The sequence below is a fragment of the Lithobates pipiens genome, unplaced genomic scaffold (genome assembly GCF_037356315.1).
Source record: "Lithobates pipiens isolate NorthernLeopardFrog02 unplaced genomic scaffold, aLitPip1_a1.2 Scaffold_18, whole genome shotgun sequence".
Classification (NCBI taxonomy): domain Eukaryota; kingdom Metazoa; phylum Chordata; class Amphibia; order Anura; family Ranidae; genus Lithobates; species Lithobates pipiens.
The window spans coordinates 506,505,062-506,518,255 of record NW_027507758.1 but is presented as its reverse complement, the minus strand read 5'-3'; the positions used below and the strand labels follow the sequence as shown (position 1 = coordinate 506,518,255).

General features: G+C 41.8%; 1 protein-coding gene across 1 annotated transcript in view; it reads left to right on the top strand.

Annotated features, from left to right (window-relative positions):
- The window catches only part of SH3YL1 (SH3 and SYLF domain containing 1), a 273,258-nt gene extending 270,267 nt beyond the window's left edge, over window positions 1-2,991 (top strand). Inside the window, exon 10 of the mRNA XM_077488694.1 lies at window positions 2,597-2,991. Coding sequence (XP_077344820.1) covers window positions 2,597-2,790 — 194 coding nt within the window. The 3' untranslated portion in view covers window positions 2,791-2,991. The remainder of the gene's footprint in view (window positions 1-2,596) is intronic.
- The last annotated feature ends 10,203 nt before the right edge of the window (window positions 2,992-13,194 follow it).

Here is a 13,194-nt window from a genome sequence, read left to right as displayed (position 1 = left end):
GGCAGTTTCAGCCAGGTCTAAAGCAGGACTTCACTGCCCTGAGCACCACAAACCAAAAATGCTGTTTAATGAATTTTTAATATTCAAAGCAAACTCATCCATCCACCTATGTCTCTATGCTTTATCTTTCTAATAAATCCCATGGCCATCTTGAGCAAGGGCAGATGACTCATGTAGCATTTACTTCCTGGGATATATCTGCCCTTAGCTCAGGCATAGAGACAGGAGGTTGTGCTTAGCTAAGAAAACCCCCTCCTTTCCTTCGGAAGACTCCTGGAATGTATGACATCATTTGCCTAGGCATGGAAAGCAGGAAATATAAAGAAAAAAGTTTAACTACTTCTGGACCGCCCGTTGCACATATATTGCGGCAGGGCTGCCTAGCTGCATGAAACAACTTACCTGTACAGCGCTCACGCCTTCCGGGTCTGGGGTGCGCACTCTGCCGGTGACCCACTCCTGACATGATTGGACACGATGGCCGCTGGCCACCCGTAATTGTTCGGAGGAGAGACAGAATGGCTGTCTGCCTATGTAAACAAGGCAGACCATCGTTTTATCAGACAGGGAGAGAGAGAGATCTTGTGTTCCTGCTAATTCTCTTCCTGCAGTCAGTCCATTCCCCACACAGTAAGAAAGCACACCCAGGGAAGACATTTAACCCTTTGATTGCCCCTGATGTTAACCCCTTCCCTGCCAGTGTCATTTATACAGTGACAGTGCATTTTTTTTTAGCACTGATCACTGTATTGGTGTCACTGGTCCCCAAAAAGTGACGCAGTCCTGCTAAAAATCGCTTATTACCACCATTACTATTAAAAATGAAAATGCCATAAAAATATCCCACAGTTTGTAGACATGATAACTTTTGTGAAAGCCAATCAATATATGCTTATTGGCATTTTTTTACCAAAAATATGTAGTGGAATACATATTGGCCTAAATTGATGAAGAAATTCGATTTTTTTTACATATTTTTATTGGGTATGTTTTATAGCAGTAGGTAACAAAAATATTGTTGTTTTTTTTCAAAATCATCGCACTTTTTTTGTTTATAGCGCAAAAAAAAACAAAAAAAAAAAAACAGAGGTGATCAAATACTACAAAAAGAAAGCTCTATTTGTTGAAAAAAAAAAAAAAATCTATTTTGTTTGGGTACAACGTTGCACGACCGCGTAATTCTCAGTTAAAATAACACTGCCATATCACAAAAAATGGCCTGGTCATTAAGGGGGTTAAACCTTCTGGGGTAGAAGTGGTTAAAACAAATAACTATGATATACTTTCCTATATATTTACCAATGCTAGCAGCATGAGGATTAAAGATAGTCAATGTTGACTGAGGGAGTGAAGTTATGCTTTAACTATTTGCAGACCAGCCACCATTGTTATACAGTAGCAGCTTGGCTCCTCTGCACAAATCGCCTTAGCTGTACGGCAGCTGCTTTAAGTGGTATAGGGTACACGCGCACTGCTGGCACAACGTAGAAGCTGATTGATCTTCAGAGAGCCAGATACCCATGCTGACAGGGGAGAAGAGAGAGATCTGGTGTTCCTAGTCATCAGGAACAGCGATCTCTCTCTACTCCCAGTCAGTCCACTCTCCCCACAGTTAGAAACACCTCCCTAGGGAACACTTAACCCCTTGATCGCCCCCCAGTGTTAACGTTAACCCTTTCTCTGCCAGTGACATTAATACAGTAATCAGTGGCTATTTTTAGCTCTGATTGCTGTATAAATGTCAATGGACCCGTCAAAAGTGTCTGATCTGTCCACCGCAATGTCGCAGCCCCACTAAAAAAAAAAATCGCTGATCACTGCCATTACTAGTAAATAAATGGCATAAATATATCCCCTATTTTGTGGACGCTATTACTTTTGTGCAAACCAATCAATATATGCTTATTGAGATTTATGTTTATTTATTTTTGTTACCAAAAATATGTAGAAGAATACATATTGGCCTAAACTGATAAATAAATTTGTTTCTTTTTAGGTTTATGGGGGATATTAAATAGCAAAGAGTAAAAAAAAAATTTATTTTTTCAAAATTGTCACTATTTTTTTGTTTATAGCGCAAAAAAAAACAAAAAACACAGAGGTGATCAAATACCACTAAAAGAAAGCTCTATTTGTGTGAAAAAAATTTTTTGGTTTGTGTACAGCGTTGCAGGACCGCGCATTTGTCAGTTAAAGCGACACAGTGCAGTATCGCAAAAATGGCCTGGTCATTAAAGGGGGCAAATCTTCCGGGGATTAAGTGATTAAGGAATTTACAGGACTAATTATATTTTAATGAATAAGCTCCTTGAGGATAGGGATTGATATGAACGTACAATATATATATATATATATATATATATATATATATATATATATATATATATAGCGCCATCAATTTACGTAGTGCTTTATATATATATATATATATATATACATATATATATATATATATATATATATATATAGTACCTGCAATAATAATGAATACCTGAAATAATTATTGCTTTTTATATGTGCCCAGAGTTCAGTGTAAACATTTAGATGATCTTGTCTCCAGATCTTTTAATTGTTTTTTATATCTTATGTTCCTCAGGCAGCTCAAAAGGAGAAGGCATTACCGCCACTACAATCTACCCATTTGAAGGATTACAGCCAGGAGACCTGACGTTCCAAGCTGGTGAAAAGATAACAATCGTGACAAAGACCGACTCTCAGTACGACTGGTGGGAGGGCAGGTTGAAAGGAGAGCTGGGAATTTTCCCTGCTAATTATGTTATGTTAAATTAACTCTGCAAAAAAAAAAAAAAGCACAGATTTGGGCTACAAGGGTACTGGAAATGTTACATTGCACAAAATGGTTACAACAATATTAAAGTATATTTATATTTATGTGTATGTATATTCAGAGAGATTAAAAAAACTGTAAAATATATGAAATTAAATGTTTATAAAATTCTAAGTATTTAAATAAAGTGAAAATTCAATTTATGGTGTTTTTTTTTTCACAAGCTAATCCTTGTACAGTTCCCAATTCATCCTACATTATTACCAAAGGGAATGATCTCTACAGATCTATCCATATGACCAGTCATATGGATAGAGTGGGGAGGGATTAGAACTTCGGGCAGGTTTTTGTTGGTGTTTGAGTCTGCAAGTAATACTAAACACACACTGTTTAATTTTCATTGACCCTTTTATTTCTGTATGTGGATGATGGCACTGTAATTATTTTAATAAAAAAAAAAAAACATCAACAGTTGTGCTCATAAGTTTACATACCCTGGCAGAATTTATGATTTCTTGGCCATTTTTCAGAGAATATGAATGAAACACAAAAATGTTTCTTTCACTCATGGTTAGTGTTTGGCTGAAGCCATTTATTATCAATCAACTGTGTTTACTCTTTTTAAATCATAATGACAACAGAAACCACCCAAATGATGCTGATCAAAAGTTTACACACCCTGGTGATTTTGGCCTGATAACAGATACATATGCACAATTGACACAAAGGGGTTTGAATGGCTATTAAAGGTAACCATCCTCACCTGTGATCTGTTTGCTTGTAATTTGTGTGTGTATAAAAAGGCTGCTTAAGGCTGGGTTCACACTGCTGCGGGGGAGATCCGGATGTGATTCGCACCGCAAATCACATCCGATCTCCGTAGCGATGCGAGTTCAGCCATACAAATAGTATGGCTGAATTCGCAGCGCTCCCGCAGCAAACTCGCACAGGACCCTTTTTTTGGTCCGCAACAGAATCAGATCGCATGGGGGTTCACACCATGCGATCCGATTCCTGTGCGAGTCAGCAGATCGCACTGAGATATGCGGACGGATCTGGGGGTGTCATTAACATAACATTGACACTCCCAGCCGTCCGCATAGGGCAGTGTGAACTGCCGGCGGGAGTAATGCGATGTGGGAAAACGCCGCGGTTTCGCGGCGTTCCCGCATCGCAGCGGTGTGAACCCGGCCTTACAGGCGATATAGCGCTAAAAACAGGGCCTGTAAAAAGCCTCTCCTCTCACTCCAGTGTGAAAGCCCGAGTGCTTTCACACTGGAGTGGTGCACTTGCAGGACAGTAAGGCTACTTTCAGACTGGGGTGTTGTGGGCATCAGCAGTAAAGTGGAGCGAAACCGTCATTTTAGCTGCGCTATTCGGCTGCTAGCCGGGCAGTTTTAATCCCCGCTATCAGCCAAAAAAGGGTTAAAACCACCGGCATAGCGGCGCTATGCCAGTGGTTTAGCGGCGCGGCCCCATTTTTTTCAATGAGAAGGGGCGCTTTAGGATCGGGGGAATACACCGCTCCTACATTGCTCCAAAGATGCGGCTTGCAGGACCTTTTCTACTGTCCTGCAAGCGCACCACTCCAGTGGGAAAGCCCTCGAGCTTTCACACTGGAGACACAGGAGAGGCGCTATATGGGCGCTATTTTTAGCGCTGTAGTGCCTGTAAAGCTCCTCAGTGGGAAAGTAGTCTAAAAAAGTCCTGCAAGCAGAATTTTTCCAGTGCTGTAGGAACGGTGTATACACCGCTCCTAAAGTGCCCCATGCCCTTTGAAATCAATGGCCAGCGCTGCCAAACCACCAGCAAAGTGCCTCTGCAGCAGTGCTTTGTGGATGGTTTTAACCCTTTTTTGCCCGCCAATGGGGATTAAAAGTGCCCTGCTAGCAGACGAATAGCGCTGCTAAAACAATGGTAAATCGCTTTACTGCCAACACCCCACTGTGAAAGCAACCAAAGGTTAATGAGTTTTGGGACTCCTGACAGATCCTTGCATCTTTCATCCAGTGCTGCACTGACATTTCTGGATTCTGAGTATTAGGGAAAGAAAAAGAAATGTCAAAGGATCTGCAGGAAAAGGTAGTTGGACTGTATAAAACAGGAAGGGGGTATAAAATAATTGTGTATAAAAGACAATTAGCAGCACCTACCTAAAGTGTTATGTGCTATAAATAAACTATAATGTTTACTAATTAGTACTGCACAGCTGTACAATTGCAGTGAATTCACCTCACCATACAACATATAAAATAAAATGAAAAATATATAAGTGCGGCGCTATTAATCTATCATGTGAAATATCCAGTGATATCTAATTATAATAAATAAAATCAAATAGATCTATTGAGAAAGCCCAATCACAGATTAATATACACGTCTAAAGGGGAGGAGCCGAGCCCATGAGATCACGCAGCCACAGTGGTGAGCAGGACTATACAGAGCTAGTTTTAACTTAATATCTTGTAAGTGTTTTTTTAATTGGGGCATGTTGCAAACCGAGAGAACTTTGTATCCTCTATTTCTTGTTGCATGAATGTGGAGCCATAGCCTATCAGGAATACCGAGTAATAACGCTGGTGTGGAGGAAGGAGAGAAGCAGTGGGGCAGTATATATGAGATCCCCATAGGAGGCTACTGATTGGAAAGTGGATACAGTGTAGCTGGTCGGATGTGCAAGAGATGAGACCATACCTGGAAAAAAGAAAGGAATTGTTTTGAGTCTTTCTGACTGATGTATGAGGTGAAGCAGGTATAACAGCTGGTGAAGGTGTGCATGTAATCTGCTGAAGATACGATTTGCACAGTGGTGGATGATATATAAATTGAGACGTCACAATAATTCAACACAGAAAAGTTTCAGCATATGAACTTTAAGTGAACACATTATTATATAGATTGGTTTTATTTATTTATTTATTTGAATATCATTTGATATCACTGGATGTTTCACATGATAGATTAATAGTGCTGCACTTATATATTTTTCATTTTATTGGATATAAAAATATATCCAAGGAATTGAGAATGCCAATCAGCAGTGTTCAAACTCCTAATTAAGAAGTGGAAAATGAGGGGTTCTGTTGAAACCAAACCACGGTCAGGTAGACCAACTAAAGTTTCAGCCACAACCTCCAGGAAAATCATTCAGGATGCAAAGAAAAACCCACAAATAACTTCAGGTGAAATGCAGGACTCTCTGAAAACATGTGGTGTGGCTGTTTCAAGATGCACAATAAGGAGGCACTTGAAGAAAGATGGGTTGCATGGTCGAGTCGCCAGAAGAAAGCCTTTACTAAGCAAATGCCGCAAAGTATCCCGCTTACAATACACCAAACAGCACAGAGACAAGCCTCAAACCTTCTGGCACAAAGTCATTTGGAGTGATGAGACCAAAATTTAGCTTTTTGGCCACAACCATAAACGCTACATTTGTAGAGGAGTCAATAAGGCCTATGATGAAAGGTACACCATTCCTACTGTGAAACACAGAGGTGGATCTCTTATGTTTTAGGGATGTGTGAGCTACAAAGGCACAGGAAATTTGGTCAAAATTGATGGCAAGATGAATGCAGTATGTTATCAAAAAATACTGGAGGAACATTTGCATTCATCAGCCAGGAAGCTGCGCATGGGATGTAATTGAACATTCCAACATGACAATGATCCAAAACACAGGTCCAAGTCGACCTGTCATTGGCTACAGCAGAATAAAGTGACGGTTCTGGAGTGGCCATCTCAGTCACTTGACCTCAATATCATTGAGCCATTGAGGAGATCTCAAACGTGCAGTTCTTGCAAGACAGCCCAAGAATTTACAGAGACTGGAGGCTTTATGTCAACACAAATGGGCAGCTTTACCATTTGAGAAGATAAGGAGCCTCAACCACAAAAGTCTTCAAGCTGGCATTGATGTTAAAGGGGGCAATACATGGTATTAAGAACTGGGGTATGTAAACTTTTGATCAGGGTAATTTGGGTAGTTTCTGTTATCATTATGATTTAAAAAGAGTAAACACAGTTGATTGATAATAAATGACTTCAGCCAAATACTAACCATGAGTGAAAAAAAAGTTTTTATGTTATTCATATTCTCAGAAAAATGGGCAAAAAATCATAAATTCTGCCAGGGTATGTAAAATTATGAACACAACTGTAAGTACTTTTTTCCTAATCGATATACAGCTGTCACATGACCCAGCGCTCTCCCAGCCTGTATGTAGGTAAACATAAGCAGGAGGAGCTTCTAGTCCTCTGCTGGTCATATGTTAAGAAAAAAAACAAAAAAAACAACAGCCTTTGGAATACTAAAGAAGTAAAAATAAATTCTTCTTATCAATTCACTGTTTTAATTTGTCATGCAAATATATATTTGAAATCAAATCTTTATTATTTTATGGCAATAACTTGGAGTGGGCAGGTTTCTGCCAGTCACAGGCTGTCATGCCCCTCCAGCCTGTGTCTTAGAATGTCTATAGGCAATATCCCACCCCCCATTGTATTTAGCTGGTTAGTGGGCATGGAGGAGGAGGGAGGGAGAGGTCTGCAATGTACCACTGTGTATACAGTATCTCACAAAAGTGAGTACACCCCTCATATTTTTGTAAATATTTTATTATATCTTTTCATGTGAAAACACTGAAGAAATGACACGTTGCTACAATGTAAAGTATTGAGTGTACAGCTTGTATAACAGTGTACATTTTCTGTCCCCTCAAAATAATGCAACACACACCCATTAATGTCTAAAATGCTGGTAACAAAAGTGAGTACAACCCTAAGTGAAAATGTCCAAATTGGGCCAAATTAGCCACTTTAGCTCCCTGGTGTCATGTGACTCGTTAGTGTTACAAGGTCTCAGGTGTGACTAGGGAGCAGGTGTGTTAAATTTGGTGTTATCACTAATAAAATATTTTAAAAAATCTGTACAAGAATGTGAGGGTGTGTACTCACTTTTGTGAGATATTGTACATCCCCATGTGTGATTTTATAGTCACATGAGCTGCTCACATGTGATAGGAAGGAAATGCTCAGCATAGAAACTCACTGAAAACTGAGCATGTGCAGAGCTACCAACACTGCTCTGCAAAATCCCTTGCTGAATTTGGGACATGGACAGAAGGTGGAGATAGTGAACAGCAGGATCAACCAGGTTTTTTGTAGAATACTGAAATACAAAAAAAAATCTCATAGTGACTGAGTATGAACAACATGTAATATACCATTTATTGAGAGTTTTTTAATGATATGGACTTATGAATCTAAAGGCTTGATGACATTTTAAGTTCTTTATACTTGTGGTTTGGGGTCAGTAAAGAAATTCAGCTGAGCTGCGTATTAACTGCTCCCCTTAAGCCACAAAGGCAGTAAAGGGGATGTAGATAAGCTATGGCTGTGATTTTTCTCAAGTCATCTTCCAGGACGGCACACCTGAGAGATGAGAGGCTCCCCACCCTTCCCCTTGATCCTCAGTTTTTTGATTGTGTTTCTCTCTACACAGCGAAACTGTTTGTTTTTTTTTCCAAATGACCCGAAGCCTGGGGCTGGTGGTCTCCCCCTGGGAGCCGGACCACAAGCCTGGGAAGCCTCTGGGTCTGGTAGGATATTCTTGTCCTTCCTGGGGGGTTCCCCTATCTTTTCCTCAGGGCGGGCAGCAGAAATTGGAAGAGCCCCCCTGAGAGCTGAAGGACCCTGGGTACAGTGGTGTACCCAGAACTTCAGGGGCCATTATCCTGTCTCCCCCTCCTTACCTGTACAGGTGGCTGTTCAGACGGGGGTGCTGGCCATCGGTTCTTTCCAGGGGGATCTTGTCCCCGACTCCTGGGTCCCCGGTAGCTTGCGTGGGCTGCCGGAGAGGGCGTGGCAACAAGCACCCGCGTCATTTTCAAACTTCGGGAAAATGGCGGTGGCGTTCTTACCCAGGAGGGAAGGCTGAGAGTCAGTAGGAGCAGGCGCCCACATCCTCCTTTCTCTAGAGCGAGGAGGCACCAGTTTACTACGGTGGATGTCTGCCTTAACCACCTCAGATATGAAGATGGGAATGAGGAATGGAAGGCATTGCCCCCCCCATGTATATAGACTGACTGGTACAGTGCAGGACACAGCCTAACCTGGCACCTCCCTATGGGGACAGCAGTTGGGGGGGGGAGCACTTTGGCGGCTATCCTCCTTGCGTGTGGACCATAAGGATGGAAAAGCAAGCCCGCTGGCTGGGGCAAAAAGAGGAAGACGACAACGGTGAGTACTTTACTTTCCTTTTGCCGTGGGAATTTAGCTGCAAAATCCCCAATTCCAGACAGAGGGTTTCTGGGCATTTGAGATCTCACCTGGGGTCTGGATTCAAATAGCCCTTAAGCTTCTGCTAAAAACACCAGCTGCAGCCCCTCTTACATCAGAGAAGCTGTATGGTGGACAGGTGGTGCAGAGGAACGAGTGTGCCTAAACCACCTCAGATGAGAAAGAGGTAGGTAGGCCATTGCGCCCCCTTCCCCGTGTATATACTGACTGGTGCAGTGCAGAACCTGGGGTCGGGATACAAATAGCGCAGATGCCACTGCTAAAACCACCAGCCACAGCTCCCTCTTACAGCAGAGACACTGTGGTTATCGCAGCAGTAGGTTGCCAGCCTCTCCCTACATGCCCAGTTGTGGTACATTTAGTAGGGATGAATATAGCGTACAGAGGGGACCTGGTAGATACAAAGTTACTTACAGGCCAGGTATACCACTGAACAGGTTATTAGTTGGGCAGTGGTTGGTGGATTCAGAAGCTCCCCTGGTCAGCAGGTGCACTAGGTTACCGGCCCTATTAGCCCAGCTGCTAGGAATCTGAAGTTGCTTCACAATGTTTAAAAGCTGACCTAACACTCAAGGATGGGCAGAGACCAAGCTTCTGTGTGGCACAGTAGGGGTTCCCTTGTCACAGATCCTCCTTTTGGGGGTTGCCTGCTATAGTTAACTTTCATAAGCTCCAACCTCCCACTCCACCTTTACACTGTGTTCATATTATAGTGTAGGAGGTAAGAAGAAACTTTTTTTATTGGTTTGGGCTACAATCCACTCAGTGGCAGATCTAAAGGCGATTCACCATAGATCGCTCTCTACATCCTTTTAATTGAGGATTTTCTGTGCAAACCTATGCAAGAGCTACATAATTGATTGTTTGAAGCCTGCAAATAGCTATTTACCTCCCAGGCTAAACTGGTAACCACCTCTTCTAGAGGCTGTCTTAAATTGGTCTCTAGGGCTGGGCTCATTGAGACTTTAGTTGCTAATCAGCACCACCTGGATTTGTGCTGGCTAGCGTTTGCTCAGTCTATGGAGGTAAGGTAGGACAACAACTACTACTAATAGTAGGGTGTCCAACCATTTTAGGATCTGTTCCTTCACTGGTGGTGAAGGTTTAGTATCTACAGCCCAGGCTATGCCTATGAAATAGATTGCCTGTTGGTTATTTCATAAAGGGATAGACCATGACTCCTCATTGGCTGCACACCAGTAGACCTCAGTAGTGAAGGTTTGTGCTTGCTGGGATGTTTTTGTGGCACAGCAGAAATACACATTGAGATTTGTGACATCTCTGCTTAATAAGGGCTATATTGCTGTACATCAGAAATGCACTGCACTGAAGCTTGTTTGCTGTCCTTTATATACTAAAGGTACTGCTTTGTTTTGGCTACAGATCAGAAAAATACAACAGTGAAGGTGGTCTGTACTTTCTGGTTTTGTGTTGCACAGCAAAAATGCACATCATTGAGTCTGGTGACATCTCTGCTCATAATGGTTATATTGCTGCACATCAGACATACACAAGATTGAGGTCTGTCTGTGGGGCTTTGTGTCCTGTTTTACTGCCTTGTTGGTTACTTATCAGAAAGGCAGCAGTGAAGTCTGATGGTTCTGATTTGCGTGGCGTTGTGCTGATTCAGACAGTGCTATTAACGGCAATGGCTGCCGAGTTTAAGCATGCGATTTGACATGTTGAGTCGCATGACAAATCATTTCAATATGGATGTGCTATCTCTATTCATAGTGTTTTATTGTTGCACATCAGATTTATACAGCATTAAGGTCTGTGAGGTTTTGTGTCCTGTATTACTGCCTTATCAGAAAGGCAGCAGTGAAAATTGATGGTTCGAATTTGTTGGGCTACATAGCAGGAATACAAATTGAACCCCTGCCAGGTGTAGTACATATACTGCCTTTGGTAATCCGTGCAGCACCACAAAGTGGTGTTGTGCTGATTTTAGCCATGCGATTTGACATGTTGAGTCGCAAGGCCAAATCGCTTCAATATGGATGTGCTATCTCTATTCAGAATTGTTATATTGTTGCACATCAGACATATACAAGATTGAAGGTTGTCTGTCCTTTTATGTCTGGCATATACTGCCTTATTGGCTGCATATCAGAAAGAACACAGCAGTGAAGGTTGCTTGTCTTTTTCTGATTTTGTTTTTGCTGCTCAGCTGAGAGACACATTGAGGATGGTGGCCTCTCTGCTCAGTATTGGTATATTACTACACATCAGACATACACAAAGATTGAATGTTTGTGTCCTGTATGTCCTATATTTACTGCCTTATCGTTTGTATATCAGGCACAGCAGTGAGCAGTGTTTCTCATGGATCTACCTTTCTGCATCTTAGGGATACACAGCAGGGGTTTGTTGGCTGCAATCCTCCAGGGAGTCACAGCATTGGGGACCCCTTACTTGTTCGACCTGAAAATTGCTATTTTTTTATTTTTTCCCTGCGACCTGTGTAATCTTGAGGTCTGTGGATCCAGGAATCAGGGACTGCTGGTGTCGCACAGACACAAATGGTACCCATTGGAAGCCATAGTATATGACTTCTCATGCGTCTTGCAGTCCCAAGTCGCAGGTTGGGTCGCACGGGTGTGGGAACCCTAAACTTATCTGTCCCTTCTGATTGAGGTTTTGCTACACAGCAGGAATACTCATCATGGCGATATTGTTTTATTTTGCAGCAGACCAGAAAGATTGCAGCTGTAAAGGCTGTCTGTCTTTTTCCTCAGTGTCTGCTTTTATGTTGTTGCACAGCAGAAATACTCAAGATTGAAGCTTGTTGGTGCTTTCTGTTTCAGAAAAACACAATGCTGCAGGTTGCTTGTGTCCTTTCTCAGTGTTGGTTCTATCTGAACTACACTACAGAAGTGCATGACAGAAAGGATTGTCTTGTGTTCCATATTTTTCCCTGTGGCATAGCAGAAATGCACAACACGGGAGTTGGTGTTCATATTAATCTTATAACTGTGGTGGTTTGTCAGAAATACACAACATAGAAGTTTGGGTCTTTCTGTCTTTATATTTATAGCCTTGTTTTGCTGTACATAGGTAAAGCACAACAGTAAAGGGGGTTCCTGTCCTTTCCGTATTTATATATCAGTTATGACCTAGCTAGCTGCACTAAAGAAATACGCAGCATTTAGGGTTTGCTTGAGTCTTAATGTTTTTACGTCTTGGCAGCACATCAGAAAACCAGACTGTGAGGACTGTTTGTCTACATTGAGGTTCAGATTTGGGTCTCTTCCCATATTTGATATATTGGTTTAGCTAGTCACACTCAGGCACACAACATTGTTGTCTATGCTTGTGTCCTTTCTGTCTAAATCTATTGTGCCATGCCCACAATCTATGATCATTTTATTTGTGATATTAATAATGCATGTATCACCTTTTTGTATTTCAGCCTTCTTTTCCATGGAGGGGCCAGGAGTTCGGGCTGCAGATGCCACATGTCAGAAAACCTTGACCACTTGCATTCAGGGATGCCAGAACCATTTCCTAGGGTTGAAGCCCTGTAGGGTTATGGGACACTGGAGGAAGGGGATAATGAATCGCCCTGTTTAGTAAGAACTTGGAGAGTTCTGTTCAGAGGAGTATTAGGGCCTGAGGATGAAGTATAAAGATGTATACCCGATCAAATAGGTTTCGGCTCGGTGCATGGCCTTCATTTTGCCCTTTTAGCAAAACTAGACATAGCAATATGGGTAGTCTACTCCTGCTAGGGACTTTAATCTCCTGAAGAAGGCTCTCAGGCGTAAGTAAGGACATAGATTGGACATGCCTTAAACCCAGGGTTCAAGCTTCTGTTAATCTATTTCCCTTAAGTAGGCTTCCCTTTAGTCTTTTGCTGACATAAAGATAAAAAGGAAGCAGTTTTATTTCCCTCAACAGGATAGTGTTAAGACAGGCCCTCTTATTGATTAATGTAGTGTCCTTGTCTTACACAGGTCTCTTATTTATCTTTTTAGTGGTTCTAAGTAGCACCTACAAGCATAATAGGCCATGGTTGTTAGATTTGTGAGATAGGCAACATTGCTAACCTACAAGTTTAACATGTTTTCTGATTCCATTTTTAAGAGCCCATTTCACCTAGATACTGC